We start from the raw sequence: 19,784 nt of genomic DNA on the forward strand, positions 1-19,784 counted from the left end.
GTTGGTGAAGACCAGGAGTAGGGAGCAGTTGGCTGCGTTGTGCCAGGAGGCTGCCCAAGGGTCTGGCCAGAAGGAGGTTACTCAAGCAGGCACTAAAAGCCAGATAAATAGTCCAAGCAGCCAGAAATGGAGGAGGAGGAGCTTTGGGGGTCAGGGGAAAACTGTGCTCAAGAGCCGGACCCGGCTGTGGGTGTGTTTGGCTGGGGCGGAGGTTTTGGGAATTTGGCCTGAGCTAAAAGAAGCCATGAGAGGCGTGTATTGGCAGCAGTGTCTCTTTAGCCCTTAAGAAGTGTCAACAAACATTCTTTTAAAAACCCCAAAGTAAATATTAGTATCCCCTTATGTACAAAATATCCCTTTAATAAATTGTTTCATCATTCAGCTTGTCTCTAGTGGTGGGGCCCATCTCATGCCTAAGCCTCTTGTGCCAAGCTAAGACAAGGTTTTGAAGTATTCTAAGAGAACAGGTATCAGCTTGTGGAACTCTGAGATATAGTGGCAGAGAGTTTCTTAGGCCCTGGAATATAGGCATTTGCTAAAAATAAGAAACCCCATAGAAGGGATTGTCCAGTGAAGGAGCAGTTTCCCCATTGGTGTTGGAGGCACTAGAGAGAAAATCCCCCATAGGCTCATTGCCATTTTCTTCCCCATTCTAGAAATGCTGGCAACTGAACACTCATTCATTTCACGGAATGTTTCCACGACCTCGCAGTTGGTACAGACTCAAGTTCTGCGCCATGATAGTCTGTAGCTGTCAATGTAAAAATAACAGAATTGGTCTTTGCTGCACCCAGTAGACGGAGCCAAGCCATCGGCCACCTTCAGGGCCACCAACTCTGAGATATAGCCATCTACCAGTGTATAAGCCTTCAGGAAGGAGCAGACGCCAAAGTGACAGGGGTGCCACGGACCTGAAGCAACAGAAGTTGCTGGACCAAATGGGAGACTAGAGGTGACATTTTGAGAAGGCCTTGAGTGCAGAGAACCCCTACCAGAGGGAAGACTGCAGTGTAAGCCCTGTGAGTTAACTGAGGTGAAACTTAGCAGGGAAATTGGCTTAAGGCTGGGTAGGGAGTAGAATTAGAGCTTAGACACAGGGCTGTATCCAACGGTAGTGTTTCACCAACAGGAGGGGAACTGCTGGCAGAACAGATTTCCCCTCCCACCTGCAGTATCCTGCACACCTCCCAGATCTGCTCCAGGGGGCTAGGGGATCCTCTGGAGTAGACCTGTGCGGTCTGCTGGGGGGGAAGTGAGGACAGGGAAGTTCCATTTCCATTGCATGAGCGGAAGTCAGTTGTGCGAGCAGACTCCCACTCGTGCAAGGGCAGAATCTAGACTGAAGCCAGCTCCGTAAGGCAACAGCGAGAGGTCTGCAATGCAGGTTGCTGGCTTAGGGCAGCCTTTCCTGATCTGGCAACCTCCAGGTGCGTTGGCCTGCGACTCCCACCCTTCCCAGCCTGCCTAGCCAAAGCATTGCCATGCCAGCTGAGGAGGACGGGAGTTGCAGGCCAACTCGCCTGGAGGGTCCCTGGTGGCGGAAGGCATTCCCAGACCACTCAGCAAGCTGAAATGTAGCGCATGTAACCTGAGACACTTCCATGGCTAGGGATCCCAGTGCGATAAAGGGAGACTGGGCGCACCTCCCCAACGGCGGAGCTATGCTCACCTGTGCTGGGAAGGTACAACTCATTGCCCATGAAGTCCAGGACACTCTGATTACTATGGAAGTTTGGGAGGGAGAGCTTTGTGCACCCCAAAATTGTGAAGTACTTTCAGACCACCTGTCAAGCAGAAATTGGGCAGATACACAGACACACATGTGGAAAGAGTCTGAAAACCAGACTTTTTTTTACAGCTAGTGGTCAAAACCTGGAGCATGAAGCTCCCCTTGTAACAGAGGCCAGCGCTGCAGCACGAAGCATGCCAGGCTACGTGCATGGGACAGAATGCGGGACTTCCAGAGTTTGCTTGCCTCTTCAGGCCTGGATTCGGCCACTTCCATTCCCAGTCAGAGTCATACAACAAGAATGTGCAGGCTTCATTTGGTAGTCTTGTTTATTTGGTAGTCTGCCTGGCTCATGGTGGCGTCAACATGCTTTTAAGAGTGCTTCCACAAGCCTTAGAAAGCTAAAATCTGGCACACATGTTCCCCAAACACCCTGATTACTTGGACGGTACTGACAAGGTGAGCGGAGAGCTTCCAGGAGATTGTTTTGGGGACACAGGGAAAATATCCTGCTTGCATGTGCTGCTTTGGGTTGTGACTGCTCCTTGGTGCATTGGGTTACGGGTGCAGTTGCGCTGACTTGTTCTTAATTCTTGTTCCTTAATTGGCTGAGGGACATGAGGCCTCTGTAGGATTAAGGGACAAGGCTTTTGGGGGTTAGGAGGACAGCATCCCAAACCCTGAACTTTCCCCAAAGCCAGCCAGGGTTTGACAGGGTGAATTACTTGGGTGTCAGGAATAATCACTCCTTTGGTTGCCAGCATGGTGACAAGATCCATGACCCATGATCCCAGCCAGGTGGCAACAGCCCATCATGGAATAAGCATCGAAGTCATTAACACATTTGAAACATCAAGCAGAATCACGCCTTGAAGGCGTGTTTGAAGGTGTGTTTGCCATGCGCACACTTGTGAATGACAGGTGTGAACCTTCAACATCCATGCTGAAACATTCTGGTAGCTCTAGTCCACTCAAGATCTCCAGTTTTCTTCCAGGAGGAATCATTACCATGGAAGACCTGAGGGACTACAGACCAATTCTGGATGAGAACCCTTTAAAAGTAACCATTGGCGAGTTCACCATGTACACTCCCAGTGCACCATTGAGTGGTGCTGTGCTAGTGCTCATCCTCAACATCCTGAAAGGTAGGAGTCTTTTGCTGATCTGGCACATATTTAATCAGCAAAGGGCTTTTTGGTGTCACTTTCCAGGGTTTTTTTTGGCATTGTGCTTCACAAGTTGTGCCCTTAAATTAAAAAGGGGTGTAATGGTTGTAAAAATGGTGGGGGGCGGGGTGAACAGTAGTGACATTAGCAAGTTGGGGTAGGACCTCAATCCCAGTACAAGGAAAGCGTTGGGTGTGGGAAGATTTCCCAAGGATGGCCCCTGGTTTCTTGCCAATGTGACAGAACTGGAGACAGAACGCCACAAGGCACAGCCTCCACTTTGTTGTATGAGGAGATGATGCAAAGAAGTGGCACAGGAAGGGAACCTTGATCCATGGTGGCTGAACAAAACCTCCATGCTCAGAGGCAGACTACCTCTGAATAGCAGCTGCTAAAGATAAAAAGCAGGGCAGCGTGGTTACCCTACTTGTGGGTTTCTCAGCGGCCACTGTTGGAAACAGGATAGTGGGCCTGTTGCTGTGATCCAGCAGGCCTGGTCACACCTTACCCTTAACCTAGGCTCCTGGATGCATGGATCTGCACTTCATCCTGGCTTCTTGTGCAGGAAGGGAACTGGCATGAGTCAGGCAAGCCTCTCTGGGGAGGCCTTTCCACAACCGAGGTGCCACCACTGAAAAGTCCCTTAGTAGCCACCCACCTCACCTCATTTGGCAGGGGGAAGTTAGAGAAGGGTATCTGAAGATGATGCTATGGTCTGGGCAGGTTTATATGGGAGAAGACACCCCTACAGGTAACCTGGCTCCCAGATGTTTAGGGCTCTGTAGGTTGAAACCAGCCCTTTGAATTGGGTGTGGAAATGAACTGGAAGTCAGTGCAGATCACATAGCACTGGTGCAATATGATGCTGCCCTCGTTTGGACTAGCAGAAGTTTCCAGACTATTTTCAAAGGCAACACCATGTAATCCAGCTTACCAGAGGGAGTTTACCAGAGTGTAGATAAATGCAGAAAAGCTATCTCTGTTCAGATACAAGGCTGGCCACCACCCAGCCAGGCAGACAAACTCACTAACTGAACTGCCAACTCGTCTGGACTGAGCTTTGCTCCATTATGCAACCAGGCCCTGGTTCAGAACATCCACTGCCTCCCCTGGAAAGGGAGAAGTAGAGCTGGTTGTCATCTGCCTATTGATATCACCTCAAACCTCATCTCTGGCCGATCTCCCTCAGATGTAGATGTTACACAGCACAGGAATAAAATGGAGCCCATGGGGCAGAGCAATAATTTCCCAGCACCACCCTCTGGAATTGGCCACTCCAGCAGGTGAGGCACACTGCGATGTCCAATCCAAACAGCCTGTCCAGAAGGATGCCATGGTATCTGAGAGGACCAAGAGAATCTGGGCCCTGTTGGTTCTCTGAGAGGCCCAAGGGACTCAGCAGGGTCACACACTCATTGAGGAATTCACAGCGTCCTGGACCTAGCCAGACAAGCTCTCCCTGTTAAACGTAATAAGCAAAAAGGGATCAGGGCGTGTGAGTGGCCAGCTGGAATTGGTCGAGCACCTGGTCTGAACTCTCAAGCCTCAGCAACTGGAACTCATCCAAGAAAACAGGAGCAGATGGTGCTCTACACACCTCTGTTAAAGTAATTAAATGTGGACTCCAAATCATGATAGATGCGAGCAACTTTACTGTCAAAATGTCTCTCAAACTTGCCACAGTGTGCTGCTGAGGATGCCACCATCTCTCCCCTGGGGCCTTACTGCAATAGGCCTCTAGCCACTCAGAAAAACTCTGATGGATGACACTGAGAAGATGCAGTGGTGGTGGGAAAAACGCTTTCTCCACTGCCACAGAAGAGGCTCAGTAACGACCTTCGGGCTGTGTTTGGCCAGCCTTGGCTCAAATTTTCCTCCAGCTGTGTTCTAGCCGTCACCCATCTTGCACCATTGGCCTCAGCTGACGTGTATGCTAAGCATGGGATCTGCATAGAAGAAGAGTGCACTTGAGCACACTTGCAAGAACTGCCTGGGCCATCTCCTTCACCCACAGAGCAATCAGGACTTTGAGAGGAGCACTAGCCATACCAGCAGGAAATTCTCCTAGAGCCTCTGAGATCCTTCAGAATCCATTCGCCCCTGTGAGTGGAGCATGTTAAGAGGTCCCCCAGCCTTGCCAAGGGAGAATGCCACCCAAGTTTAAACCTCACCAGGAAGTAATCCGATCATGACAAGGGAATAGCTGTTGAATCTTCCACTTTCAGAAGTGCCTGGTTTTAAAGGAGAACATAATATAGTGGACATAACAGAAACCTGGTGGAACAGAGAGAACCAGCGGGATACAGTCATGTCTGGATAGAAACTCTATAGGAGGGACAGGGAAGGGCGTATGAAGGCATAATATCAAGCAGACTAGAAAACCTAAAAGGGACAGGCTCTTCCACAGAAGCACTGCAGGTGATAATACTAGGCTCCAGAAGGAAGAACGTAAGAACATCAGAGGAGCCCTGCTGGATCAGACCAAGGGTCCATCTAGTCCAGCATTCTGTTCACATAGTGGCCAACTAGCTGTTGCCCAGGAACCCACAAGCAGGACACGACTAAAATAGCACTCTCCCACCCATGTTCCCCAGCATACCGCCTCTGGTACTGGAGGTAGCATGCCTATGTAATTTAGTACTGTGGACATACTATTGTCCCCTAGACCAGAACACTCATGGAGATCTTGAGATGTATGACAAAATCAGGGATGCATACAGACAAGTTTGCATTGTAATAATGAGTGACTTCAATTACTGGCTAGATAAATGCATATTCCAGTCATGACAAAGAGGTTACCTTTCTTGGTGCCCTAAACAACTGTTCCCTAGAACAGTTGGTCATGGAACCAGCCAGAAGAGGGGTAATCCTGGATTTAATCTTAATGGGTGCTGGCCAGGACCTAATGTGAGATGTGAGTGTTGGAAACAGTTGAACCAGCTGGAAACAATGAGCACAGTGCTATCAGATTTAATAGATATTTAAGTGGAAAATTGCCCAGGAAGTCCAACACAGTCGCATTTAACTTTGAAAGAGGAAACTTCTCTCAGATGAAGGAACTGGTAAAAACGAAACTGAGGCGGGGGGGGGTCAAGAGGGTTAAATCCCTTCAAAATGCTTGGAGGTTACTTAAAAATACAATAAGAGAAATTCAGCTAAAATGCATACCACAGGTTAGGAAAGGTAGCATCCAAGAGATCACCAGCATGGTTAATGAGCTGTGTCAAGGAAGTTATTAGAGAAAATTTTATTTATTTATTTATTTATTTCATTTCTATACCGCCCAATAGCCGAAGGAAAAGAAGGGTTCCTTCAGAAAATGGAAGTCTTCCCCAAATGAGAACAAAAGGGAGCGCAGACTTGTTCAAAGGAGGCAAAAGCAGACAATATGAGATGCAAAAAAACACTTTGAGGAGCATATCGCTAACAACATCAAGGTCAATAATAAAGAATTCTTTAAATAGAAGCAGAAAACCAGCTAGGGAGGCAGTTGGGCTGTTACCCTGAGGGCTGGTAAGGCAGCTCGGTACCATCTGGTTGCGGGAAAAACCAGAAGAGGGAGCAGGTGTACCATGTCTAATTGCTCTTCTCCACCACTGACCTGTTACCTCCTGCAACACCAGCACCTCCTCCTTCCCATGACCGCATTAATGGGGCGCTCGCTAGGGGGCCGTCTTCGCACTGCATCAAGAGTGATTTAGTGTGAACTTAGAGCAGTCCGATGCCCTTCGCAACGGAGGACGTCATCACCAGTCCGTGGCCACCCAGCCACTTCCCCTGGTGAGCCATCGAGTCTCCCAGGCACATACCAGTGTCACCTGTGTGAACAATAACAATCTCCAACTAGCAGGCAGATTGGCCAGGTGTTTCAAATGTCCCAGCAGGCTCTCCTCACACAGACCTGGAGGATGAAATGCAGCCAGCTCCCTCTTCCAGCATTTCCTCTGCTGAGCTGCATAGCTAGCTTTTAGGAGAACCAAATGTTGGTCTGTGGAAAAGCCCACCGGGCCCATTGGCTCAGGTTGATTTAGCATCTTTGCTCATTTAAGATCAGGGCGTCCCTTTAGGAGTGCCTAGCAGCACATTTGCAATGGCATTCCAAGTCTTTTTCAGAGCAAGCACAACCTGGGGGAACGCATGCATGTCTACGGTGATAGCCCAGGTCTGGTACAACAATCCTTGTCTCCTTTTTTGCACTTTCAACAATCCTGCAAAGTTAGCTGAAGCTGAGACAGAGGGTGCTTCCTGGATTGCCCTGTGGGCTTAGCAGGAATTTGAACCCCAGCCTCCCACATCCATGCCCACCATTCTTGGGGCTCCTTCACCCTGAGCTTTTATCCTGCGATTGAAATGGCTCCTTCACAGAAGTCGTTACATGAGGCCGTGACCCTGCCGTGACCCTCATGCACTAAATGCCCTTTGTTCCATTTTTAAGTAGATCGCAGATAATGAGCTATCAAATTACCCCCTTGTGTCCCGCTTGAGTTCCCTCCGTGAAAAGAGGAAAAGCAGCAAGAAGAGGAGCGAGATCAACGAGAGATAGTGGAAGACTCAGATATGGGGAGAAGGGGGGGAAGGGGAGGGGGGAAAGGAAGCGGGTGAAAAAGGGAGTTGTGATTCTGCATTTAAAATGGAAGCAGAAAGGCCCATTTTAAATGCAGGATTTTAGGCTGGTGTAGAGATGCCCTTGGAGTGTGGGACTGATACTGTCAAAGGTTTCTGAGGCAAGACTTCCTTGAGTCTTCCTTAGCAAGGCTTGTTCTATGTTACATAGCTCTAGCTATAATCAGTGCCAGCTCCAGGTCTTTGAGAGCCCTTGGGCGAGATTCCCTCAGTGAGTTGATCTTCTCACCGCCATTGTCACCAGTTGTCTCTTTCTCCTCATTGCTGCCACTTGTTTGAGAGGCAGTGAGCAAGCAGGCAGTGGCATCTATCGCTCCTCCTCTCCTCACCATCACCATTATCTGGGCCAGAAAGAAAGGTGGGTGAACAAGCAGGTTGCACTGGTGAAGAGGAGGAGCAGGTCCAGGGGGCTGCTCTTAACGGGCCCTGCTGGGTTGTGGGCCCTCAGCAAGTGCCTATGCTTGATGCCAGCTGTGGCTATAATCTTTTGCTACAATCTTCCATGAACAGATGTTTGGCTGATGGGCCCCCCGTGTCCTTTTTAAAAACTGATGTTATGTTGACTCCCTCCCCAGCCCGTCCTCCATAAGGATCTTAGGCCAGGGTGGTGGACTGCATCATACTGGGTTTCACTCCCCTGTCTTAACCATACAAAGGTATGATTCAGCAGCCAGCGGTTGCCGCTTGGCCCACTAACTGCAGACCCACCCCGCCCCCCGCTGCCCAGTTTGGCTCAAATCTCAGTCTCAACAGCTTTGGCCATGGAGGTGTCTGCTGCTCGCGTGACTGATGTCCCATCTTTGCCTCCTGCTGGCAGGATTCAATTTCTCCAGGAACAGCATCACAACTCTGGAGGAAAAGGCCTTGACTTACCACCGCATCCTGGAAGCATTCCGCTTTGCCTATGCGAAGAGGACTTTATTGGGAGACCCAGCATTTGTCAACATCACTGGGGTAGATAGTTAACCGGTCTGTAATGCAAAGGACAAGCATTCTCTCCCTATTTACACACTTTACACCTTTCAGCATTTTGTGAATGTCCATCATATGCTCCCCCACAGAATGCTGGGGGCAAAAGCAGCATTGTGCCTTGCCTTGTCAGATTCCCAGAGACAGACAGATAGCCACTGCTGAAATCAGAGTGCTGGAGGCCATGGGCCTCCCGGTGGGGCCAGAGACATTTTTTTTACGCATGGGCAAGCTCAAGATTCCATTTCTATATATACTAAAGCCAGGCTAAGGAATACGCGGATAAAGACAAAACTGGGGGAAACAGGCACAGTGTTCTCCAGGATTTTTTTTTTTTAACCTAGGATCAAAAGCACCATATGCTTTAGGAAGGTGATCCAGCCTGTCAGTCATTTTGTTTGCCCTTTGCTGTACTTCTTCCAGCATGGTGATATCAACCGTTTCCTCCTCCTCCTCCCCTTCTTCCATCCAGGTGATCGGAAACATGACATCAGTGTCCTTTGCAGATCAGCTGCGGGCCAAAATCACTGACACCACCCATGAAATTGGCTACTATGAGCCTGAGTACTACGTTCCAGATAATGCTGGTACATCCCACCTCTCCGTTGTGGCTGACGATGGCAGTGCAGTGTCCGCCACCAGCACCATCAACCAATAGTATGAGCTCAAACGTTACTTGCATGTAGGGGGCTCTGGGTTGGCATCACAAAAATGAACTAAAGGGAGACTTTGTTCAGGCTGCCATGCTTTCCACCAAGTTATGGGATGCAGTGCCAGTCCATGACACTTGGAGAGGTGTTCAAACCTTACCAAAGTGGGCTTTATCTAGATTTTTTCCCAAAAATATAAACTAGGTTTATTTACAGTCAACAGGATCGGAATATTTTGGGTGAGCAAGGAATATGGAAACAAATTGGTATAAGAACAACTCAAACACTCAAAAGTAAAATCAGCTTTATAGCTCCCAGTTCCCCAGAACTTCTCCTCACTCCCCCCGTCTCTCCTCATTCGCCCCTGCTTAACTGACCCATTTCCCCTACATTTGGCTGTGTTAACTATGAATCCCACAAATGAGTGTCTCCTCCAAACCTATGCCAAAGTTTTATACTATTTTTATGCCACAAATCCCAAATTTTGTGCTGCTACCCACAACTGTGGGTATCTCTACACCAGCCTAAAATCCTGCATTTTAAAACGGGGCTTTCTGCTTCTGTTTTAAATGAAGGATCACAATGACTCCCTTTTTCACCTGCTTCCTTTCCCCCCACCTCTTCCCCCGTCCTCCTCCTCCGTAGCTGAATCTTCCATTTTCTTTCATTGATCTCGCTCCTCTTCTTGCCGCTTTTTCTCTTTTCACAGAGGGAACTCAAGCGGAACACAGCGGGGTAATTTGATAGCTCATGATCTGCATTCTATTTAAAAATGGAACAAAGGGCATTTAGTGCAGGAGATGCCTTGGAGGTTCATGGCGTCATGTAAAGAGCCCACAAACTTCTCTGAAAGACCAATCTCAATCGCAGGATAAAAGCTCCGTGTGAAGCAAGCCTGTGTGCATATGCATAATAGGGAGTTACACAGACAAAAAAACACATTCTCATTTCACTTCTGAATGTGTCAATTTTTGTGTTGTTTTGTGCTGCTGAGTTCAATGGGGCTTTCTCTTTCATGAATAAAGGGAGAGTTTCACCTTTTAAAATAACTTTTAGTTGTTCTTATATTTTAATAAATTAATGAGCTTTTGTGGGTTACAACTCACTTCGTCAGACACTATAAGTGGAACTGGAGACTTTGATTCTGAAAAGACATGGAATGCTTGCTGCAGATCTACCTATTTAACTCATGATTTGTGGCACAAAACATCACAAAACTAGCACAAAACTTTGGCAAAGGTTCAGAAGAGATATGAAAATGGATTTCTTTTAGCGTTCACCAGGCCGCACCAAAGGGTATATCATTTTCACACTTTTGGTGGTGGCACAAAACTCAGGATTTGTGGCACAAAAGAGTACAAAACTAGCACAAAACCTTGGCACAGGTTTGGAGGTGATATGACAATGTTGGTTTTTGTGTGTGTCAACTATGAACCCACATTTCATGCAGTTGTGAGTGGTGGCACAAAACTCGAGATTTGTGGCACAAAGTTGTGGATACTTTTGGCACAAAAGTAGCACAAAACTTTGGCATATGTTTGGAGGAGATACTAGTTAATTAACAGAGCCCCTGTATTCTCTCCTGTCTACTTGATAACCAGCCACACTCACTCCCTTTCCACCCCTTGCAACAAGCCACCCCTACCTAAGGTTCACTACACCCCCTTCCCCCTCTATGGGACCGTGTCCTCGCATTTCTGTTTAGTCCATGCCAAAGTTTTGTAGCCATGGTAGGAGTCCTGGATGCCGTACAGGTCATGCAGGCAACTCCACTCCGGTGCGGTGCCTGCAGCATGGGAGCTGTGCACAGGCACGTGTCATTCCCCACATACTTCTTGCATCCAAAAGGTGGCTCTCAGCTGGCAGTTCAGACCTCTCCACGGACCACTTGCCACTGTTGCTGTTGCCTACATGGCTGGTTGCATCACACATAGAATATTTCATCTTGATGCAGTCCTTTTGGGTTTGCCCAACTTTACCACAAAAAAATTTCCACTTTTGCTCCTCCACATAAGCAGAGTCATGAGCCACATGGCCAACACTGCTTTTGCCCTCTCTCTGGGGGGTCTTGCAGCCCGCCTCCACTGCAGCCATAACGGGCATCTGCTTGAAGACCACAATTCTTGGGGGGATGACCAGACTCACAACAGCAGCCATAGGATGTATGACAGTGATGAGAGCATAAACTGAGCTCATGAACAATGACCACATACATAGCCACTAATTATCCAACATTGGGGGGGAGGGGTGTTCAAGGGGAGGGAAATCCTTCAGGCCAGAATTTGCTATTACTGCAGTTCCATGTTGGGTGGAAACAGTTCTCCTGCTGAATTTCTGCTTTTCATATAGCATTGTGCAGCTTTTCAATTTTTTTCTTCTTAGTGGATTTTCTCTGGTAAGGAAGAAGTGATGGGAAAACATGGGAGGGTTACAAATGGTATACAGTGACATCTGGACCCCCTGTAAAATTCCATGAATGGGACAGGGTGATTGCTGAATAAAAGTCTTGTCTGGAGGCACCCATAGTTGCTAAAGGCACAACAGCCCTACTGGGAAGGGTGGGGTGGTGGGAGTCTGCAAATTTAAGTGGATCAACATTTGGGTGGGAAAATCACTGTCTGCATTTTGTGCACACTAGTTGCAGATAGAGCATTCTCCACATGGTGTCAGCAGTGGGTTACAATGAGCGATGGAGCAAACTGATGCAAACATCCCAGTAAGTTTCTGAAGAACACAGCTCCAAACGCTCCATCAGTGGCAGGCAGGTTGCTAGCTGTGAATTCATACATCCAAGTGCAGTGAGAGATTCTTCAAGACCCATTTCTGTTAAAAAATCTCTCAAAAACGCTTTCATGTTCAGGCCTGTTCCTTTCCCTTTAAGCAAGTGATTGCAAGGTGTGGGACTGAAAGGGGACTCCCAGACAGGGCTTTCATTATGCACTCACCTCGCCTCATTCATGGGACTGTGCAGGGGCTAGGGGCATTTCCTCCCAATGTTGCCTTGCATCCCTCCCATGGTTTCTCACCACATCTTGCCTCTTTTTTCTTTCCACATTTTTTTCCACCTGTTGTGGAAAAACACCACCCTTTTCACCGGTAGCACTAGGAGCCCTCCTGGAAGCACCCCAAAGCGGTTCGCAGGCAGGCACTTGAGCCTCTTCATCTTAACATCCAGTCCTTACAGATGGATTGAGAGGCGGGGAGGAGTGGCATCTGTAATGCAAACGAGCATTCTGCCCAGCATAGGTGTTGCCTTGGCCCAGGCTACACGGAAGCGGTATGAGAAGCGCTTTCTGGTTATATCTGGATTTTCATGAAATTGCTTTGGTCTGTCAGGGGCACACGAAGCAAGAAAAGCAGAGTATACGCTACCTAAAACCCCCCTTTCGCAGGTCAAACTACCCTTGAGACCACCTGACTCTGGGGCTGGGTGGGCAGTCCCGCCAGTAGAACTGAATGTCATCACCTGGGTAGATGCTGCTCAGCGAATGGGAGCGGCTTATTCCCTGCCCCTGTCCATGCTCCCCTGCTCAGGGAAGTGTAGTGGAAGAGATGAATTATGGCCCTGCAGTTTACCCCAGACCTTCCCCTTGCATCCGCCATTTGTCTTCATAAGTGCGCTCCACTTCTAGAATGGTTACATTGATAGGAAGCTGTTGTGCTGCATAGGGCAAAGTAAAAATAAACAGCGGAGAAGGAAAGGGGACCACCAGTAGTGAAAGTGTGAAACAGCGCTATTGCAATATAGCACTATTGCAAATTAGTGCTAACTGGTTGGAAAAGAATCACCTGTGTCCAAAAATCACGCTACTGCCAATGGGGAGGGGAGGGGAAGGCCCCACCCCTTGGCCAGGTCACAGACACACCCTAGGCATGCCCATCATGCAGGATTTATTTCGGGGGAATGGGGCACACTGCAGCGGAACTGCACGGGAGTTGCATTTAAGGAAAAAAGACGCAGTAAAACGACTTTCCAAAAATGCACCGTTTTCAGGGGAAAGCTGTAGGTTTGCTGCGGAGTGGCGACAACGTCATGTGTCATGAATGACCCTGATGTGCTCTCACTCTGCACTAAATCACCCACGTAGATTGGGCCCTTCCTATTACGAATGGATTGAAGCAAGGCCTGCTTTACGACAGAGATATGAAAAGATGGATTCTTCTCATGTTTGTCTGTTTTCAGTTTGATTGTTATGTTTTGTAGCATACGAAAAGAGAGTCACTTCAACAAATGTGTGTGCTGTTGCATGTGCATATGGCAGGGAATGGTGTCCACTCTCATGTCTGATACTTGTACCTGCTTGTATTTGTCACAGGCACACATTTTAGTGCTTATGTCAAAACCTGTAATTTGTGAAGTGGACCTGGAAGGCAGCTTGAAGTGATGCTGGGGGATGCACAGCTCACTCTTGTGCTCATGTGGATTGTTGACTTCAGGGTGTTGCTAGGCACTTCAAAGATTTATGGCCCGATCTTTCCATCAGTATCAGTGGAATTCTTTTTTAGCTTACTTACCATGTGGAAGAGAGATTTTGGGAGGGCACAGCACACAGGGAAGGGAGATAAACCTTCCCTTCTCCACTGTGATCCTTCTGGAAATGCCCCCCCCCCCCCACACACACAGAGCTTAAGGAAAATCTCCCATTAGCACCAATGGAAAGATATTTTCTAAGCTTAATTGCCATGCAGGGAGGAGGTTGGGGGTGTTACAGCATGTGAAAAGGGGGAGCAAACCCATCCCGCCCCAGCCACAGTCTCCCTTGAAGATTGCCCCTTGCCTGGCAGTTAAGCTGGGAAGAAAACCTCCCATTAGTACCAGTGGACACTTAGGGTTCTTGGGAAGAGATCTGTGGCCATGGGAAGTGGGTTCGGAGCTAGGGCCCAGGCCTAGCACCACCCCGGTTGACTGAAAGCTTTCTGCACAGAGTGGCTCTTCTGGTGCCTCTGCTGCTGCACATCTTGCTCCCATCATGGATCTGGCTTTTTCTTGTCTGGCTTAGCTTTGGCTCCGGTATTCGTTCCCCTGTGAGTGGGATTATATTCAATGACGAGATGGACGACTTCAGCTCTCCTCACATCATTAATGGCTTTGGGGTCCCCCCTTCTGTTGCAAATTTCATTGCCCCAGGTAAGGCTCCTGGATTTGGCTTCTTTGTTCTTGCATTGTTGCTGACTTTCTATGCAAAGAGGTGTCTGATTCTGTCCATTATAAATTCAAACATTCCTCCTTCTTGGCTGCCTTCTACTGCGCTACTACAGCACTACTACGTTTCTTTAATCCACACCAACTCTAGGAATCCTCAGTGCCTTTGATGCCTAGTCAAGACCTGGCCCACCGACTCCCCCAGGCAGTCCCTGCTGAAGACTTTGACCTGGTTTGCATGGGTGGGAGAGAGAGAGCCCACAGCTTTCTAGGTGGCTGATCATGCTGGTCGAAAGGAATGGCTCCTTTCTGGGTTACTGGTTGTGACGTGCAAACCCGGCTCGCTGATTCTTTAGGGGTTGAGCAACCCAGCAGTTAACCAAACAACAAGCCATGGTCCATTAGGAGCACCTTGAGGTGGCAACGTCCAGCAGGGCAGCTCCCTTGTTACTGGGGCTCAGCTGCCCCAGGCCAGGGAAGCCCCAACTGAGTAGCGGGAAAGGAGCTGAGAAGCAGAGGGAGGGGTGCGCGGCCCCCCTTGAGTCCCCCCCCCAAGGACTTTCAGGAAGTGTGGGCAGCTGGGCTTCATCGCGGCTGCATGGCTTCTGCCAAACACTTCTTCAGGGTCTCTGGGAGGAGCACCCCAAACTTAAAAAAAAAATAAAATGGTAGAATATTCTTTTTAATAGATGCAGTTCCATCAAATAAGAATACTACAATATAGGTTCAGCCTAATATTTTGGCCTAGACTGCTTAATTTATGTGCCTCCTGTTCCCTTATTGGTCTCTCCAATACAACTTTACCCTTTCTGAAATCTTAGGAATTGCTATCTTCTATATCTTCTTCTGAAAGAATAGCTAGAACTCTGCTAGAACGGTCAACAGAATAATTGTAATTCATGATCAGTCAATAGACAGATGGATAGATGCAGGATAAAGCCAAAGGAGTGAGCATCCCCCTGCCCAGCCAAACCCGCTCCTCTCCAGCGGGGTCATGTCAGGAGCAACTTCTATTTGAGGAAAGCCTAAGAGCTTATTGAGGGTGGGACTTCAAACAAGCATGCATAATTCTGCAACTTTTCTTTTCAAGGAAAAGCAGCCACACAGGCCCCCATCATCTGCTGTTCCTGATGGGGAGAGGTGACCAAGCAGACAGCGGCAACCCAAGCCAGGAAGCCCCCTGGAACTTTCCCTCACCCCACCCCACCCCACCGCTTGCCAGCAGAAGAGGCCAGCAGCCACGCTGACCGCCTCTCTCGGCCTGCCGCCCCAGGCCTGGGATGGTGCTGAGGGAAAGTGCATGAGAAGCAAGCCACCCCCACTTGCTTGCGGGCTCGCTTCCTGCTTGCTCACGGAAGGAAGGAAGGAGCAGCCCCTTTGCCCTCTCACGTGTCCATGCAGGTTCTCCTGCTGTGCAGTGGGAGTTCAGCCCCACGCCAGGCCTTCCCTCCCCTGCCACCGGGGATGGGGCGGCTGGGTGGGCTGCCTTGCCTTCCCTGCCAGATAGGGTCCACAGCGGTCATGGTGACCAGCACTGATGAGGAGGCCTAGGGAACGTGATGTCCTGAGAAGACAAGGAGTGCCGTGAGGCTGCAGCAGGACACACTTCGAAGGAGGCCCCTCTGACGGCTCGCTTGCCCTCCCCACTGGAAGGCCCTCTGTGCTCGCCGCCGGGGACTGCAGTGGCAAGGATTGGGCCCATCTGGTGGGAGGGAGCCAGCCAGAGGATCAGGCCCCGCTGCCTGCTCGCGTGCCCCGCCCTGCCCCCTGGGGAGGACTGGGCCGCTGGGCCCACGTCCCACGAGTGCCCACCCAGAGAGCGAGCGTGGGGGGAAGGAGGGAGCTGCTCCTCCCGGGGCACAGAGGGCTGCTCCTGCTTTCTGATGCCCAGCAAGGGTGAGCAAGAGAGGAGGCAGAAGCAGCCTGTGACCAAGCCCCCTCCCCACGACTCCCCTGCCCCGCAGCAGCAGAGCTCAACGGAGGCGGTGCTGCTGGGGGGCCCGCCCGAGGGGCCCCTTCCCTCGCCTTCCCCCTTGGATCGCTGATCGGCTGCTTTCCTTCCAGAGGAAACGTGGCACCGCAGGAGGGCCGGCTCGGCGGGGGGGTGGGGGCTGCCAAGGCCGCAGACAGGCGCACACGCCTCCCCCCTGTGCCCGCCGTGGAGGCGGTGATGCAAGCCCCCCCCCCCCGGTTTGTGCTTCCGGGAAGCTTTTCCCTGGATGAGGAGAAGCAGGGCCTGCACAGTGCTGACTGGGCAGCCCTTGTGCCAGCCAGGAGGCTGCCCACGTGCAGGAGAGCAGCCTTCCCCCGGGCCCTCCGGACGCGCTGGGCCGCAGCTGCAGCCCCCGCGGGAACGACGGGCTCCCGCGTCCGCCCAGGAGTGAGGCTGGGGGAACAGGGCCTGCCCTGCCGCAGGAGAGCAAAGCAAGCAGGCCCCAAGCCCCACACCCCGTCCGGCGGACGGCACATAACTGCCATGTGGGGTTCGCTGCCGTGAGATGTGGCGGCAGCTGGTGGCGTCGCTGGCTTTTTTGAAGGGCTGGCAGGTGCAAGGGCGACCTCCATCCAGCGGCTCCACGTCCTGCCTCCCTAACAGGCAAGCAGCCTTTCTCCTCCATGTGTCCGTCGATCCTGGTGGATAAGAAGAACAAGCTCAGCATGGTGGTTGGTGCTTCCGGAGGGACAAAAATCACCACAGCAACAGCACTGGTGGGTCCCAGGGGCCCCTCCTGCGAGGACAAGCGGTTTTCGGCGGGGAGGGGAGGGGACCCTGGCCAGTGCCATGAGGCCTGCAGCTGGGAGCCCGGCCTGGGCCGAAGGCAGGGCCACAGGGAGCCAGGGCTCCACCCTGGGAGGCAGCCTAGAAATGGCGAGAGAGGGACAGAGCAGAACGCCGGCGGAGGACCTCGAGAGATGGGGGCTGTGGCGGGGAGGCCACTGCCCTCGGAAGCCGCAGGGAGCTGCTGCCCCCCTCCTCCAGTGGGCCTGGGCAGACATCCTGCTGTGAGGTCTCTGGGCTGGCGTGGGGAGACCTGGGGCCAAATCCCCAGTCAGGGGGGCAACTGTTGTGAAGGAAAAGGGCAAGGGGTACACCACTCTGAGCTGCACACCACTCTGAGCTGCTCGGAATAAGGGGTAGGATAAAACGGTAGTGAATGTGCAGAAAATAGAAGAACAGCTGCTCTAAAGCCGTTGCTTCTGGAGGCCTGGCTGGAGCCATCTTGAAGGTTCTTCCCTCAGGACATGTGCTGAGAGGGACATGTGAGGGACACCTGGTGGAGGAGGGGGTGGGATGGCAGGAGGGCCTGGGGGTCTGTGGAGTCCGCCTTGGGCAGGCCTTCCTCGGCCCTGACTTTCCCACAGCCCTTGGCTTCGTGGACCCCAGGGACTCACTTCCAGCCCCCGTCCAGATAAACTCCTCTAAATGTGGGGCCAGCAGCGTGCTTTTCTGTCTGTTTTTTGCCCAGACGATCATCAGCTCCCTTTGGTTTGGCTACGATGTTAAGGCAGCTGTGGAGGAGCCCAGAGTCCATAATCAGTTGTTCCCCCCTGTTACTCTCTTGGAGCAGAACGTGGAAAAGGTCTGTCCGACTGGGGAAGAGGGCGGGCAGTGAAGGGATGAGTAGGAGACCCTCCTGGGAGCATCACCTGTGCTCAGGTTCTGTTGCTGGTACAAACACATCTGGGTGGGGAAGGCCAGACGCAGTGTCATGTACGGACTGCCAGAAAGAGATACGTGTTCAAAACAATGTTTAAAACATGCTGGTTTGCTTCACACAAGGCGTAATTAGCTTGTGGCATGGGCTTGGGGATGGCCACTAACTTCCGTAGCCATCAGTCTCCATGGAGCATCCATAAACAGAGACAGACTGTACTTCTCCCAGGTACAATAGACCTCTCCCTCCAACATTGCATATGAAGCTGCCTTGCCAAGGCATCAGTTCCTCTACCCCAGTGCTATCGGCTCCCTCTCCTCGCTGTCCCCAGCAGAGGTCTTTCCCAGTTCTCCTGTTTCAGATCCTCTAAATTGGCGCAGCCACAGATTGAAGCCTCGTCCTTCTGCACGCGATGCAATTGCACAGCATGTGTCGTGCCCCTGAGGGTCCAAGAGGGATTTACGAACCACTGCTGGCTGCAGCATTCTGAGCAAGTTAGGTGTGGAGTAAGTTAAGATCCTTGCGCAATGTGACCTGTCTCCCACTCTGTCTTCTTCTCCCGTCTGCCTGTGCCCAGGGGCTAGAAGTGGAATTAGAGAAAAGAAAACATGAGACCAAACGGAGCAGTTCAGGGGCAGTTGTGCAGGCCATCCTCTGGACTGAAGACGGCTGGGCTGCAGCATCTGATTCGCGGAAAGGGGGCTGCCCAGACGGATACTGAACAGCAGCAGGTGGACACTGGTGGACTCTGACCTACAGCAGCTCAGAAATCGACAGGATTTAACACCACCTGAGAGAATGTGTAGGCACAGAAAGGACACGCACAGCCACACAGCAGGAATTATTTTATTGGCAAGGCCTCAGCTATGAAAATAAAATTTAACAAATCAGGCATGCTAAAGTTATTTATTCTTGGGGTCACAGTTTTCGGGGTGAGTGTGTCCTTATATATTAATTTCTGACCATTTGGAATTCTGATTACACCTGAGCATAGAGTTGAACCAACATGTGGAGGAGGGCAACAAAGATGATCAGGGGACTGGAAACAAAGCCCTATGAAGAGAGACTGAAAGAACTGGGCATGTTTAGCCTTGAGAGGAGAAGACTGAAGGGAGACAGGATAGCGCTCTTCAAGTCCTTGAAAGGTTGTCACAGAGAGGAAGGCCAGGACCTCTTCTCGATCATCCCAGAGTGCAGGACACGGAATCATGGGCTCAAGTTACAGGGAGCCAGATTCCGGCTGAACATCAGGAAAAACATCAGGAGACAGGTTCAAGTCCTTGAGAGGTTGTCACAGAGAGGAACTTCCTGACTGTTGGAGCAATATGACAATGGAGCCAATGACCTAGGGAGGTGGTGGGCTCTCCCACACTGGAGGCATTCAAGATGAGGCTGGACAGCCACCTGTCAGGGATGCTCTGACTTGGATTCTGGCACTGAGCAGGGGGTTGGAATCGATGGTCTTGCAGGCCCCTTCCAACCGCACCATTCTATGATTCTATGGTCAGTGCTTGGAAGGGAGACCACCTGGGAACCACATGTAGCCACCTTGAGTTCCATGAGGGAAGAAAGGTGGGATATAAGTGTAATAAATAAATAGTCTGGAAGATATCAAGTTGTACTTGGCCAAATTGCAACAAATCTTTTTGTTGAAAAAGGAAAACAAATATTTTACCTAAAATTAATTTGTTCAAGGTAATCCCTCCCTCTGCAGTTATCTAAAAAGAGACTTCAGAATTAGCAGGAACAATTTCATATGGGGAAATAAAAAGGTCCACGTGAGCAAGCTGGTTACAAAAAAGGGTCTCCACATAGGAGCCGCGTTGTGCTGCCTGCAGCTAAATGGAA

The 19,784-nt window shown here is 50.6% G+C and overlaps 2 protein-coding genes across 3 annotated transcripts in view; one reads left to right on the forward strand and one right to left on the reverse strand.

The window, feature by feature from the left end:
- The window catches only part of GGT1 (gamma-glutamyltransferase 1), a 58,570-nt gene extending 39,741 nt beyond the window's left edge, over window positions 1-18,829 (forward strand). For both annotated transcript variants that reach the window (XM_084819963.1, XM_084819962.1), the window contains exons 7-13: window positions 2,725-2,874; window positions 8,336-8,472; window positions 8,960-9,144; window positions 14,138-14,265; window positions 16,877-16,989; window positions 17,748-17,861; window positions 18,514-18,829. In XM_084819963.1, coding sequence (XP_084676089.1) covers window positions 2,725-2,874; window positions 8,336-8,472; window positions 8,960-9,144; window positions 14,138-14,265; window positions 16,877-16,989; window positions 17,748-17,861; window positions 18,514-18,657 — 971 coding nt within the window. In that variant the 3' untranslated portion in view covers window positions 18,658-18,829. The remainder of the gene's footprint in view (window positions 1-2,724; window positions 2,875-8,335; window positions 8,473-8,959; window positions 9,145-14,137; window positions 14,266-16,876; window positions 16,990-17,747; window positions 17,862-18,513) is intronic.
- On the reverse strand, window positions 15,160-17,841 carry LOC146336339 (uncharacterized). The gene is made up of 2 exons (XM_084819965.1): window positions 17,674-17,841; window positions 15,160-16,911 (listed from the first exon to the last, which is right to left on the reverse strand). Exons 1-2 carry the CDS (start codon window positions 17,753-17,755, stop codon window positions 15,800-15,802), a joined length of 1,194 nt encoding a protein of 397 aa, XP_084676091.1. The 5' UTR covers window positions 17,756-17,841; the 3' UTR covers window positions 15,160-15,799.
- Window positions 18,830-19,784: the final 955 nt, after the last annotated feature.

This window comes from Heloderma suspectum, chromosome 13 (assembly GCF_057233095.1).
Source record: "Heloderma suspectum isolate Gila_16-S chromosome 13, 16-S_ref, whole genome shotgun sequence".
Classification (NCBI taxonomy): domain Eukaryota; kingdom Metazoa; phylum Chordata; class Lepidosauria; order Squamata; family Helodermatidae; genus Heloderma; species Heloderma suspectum.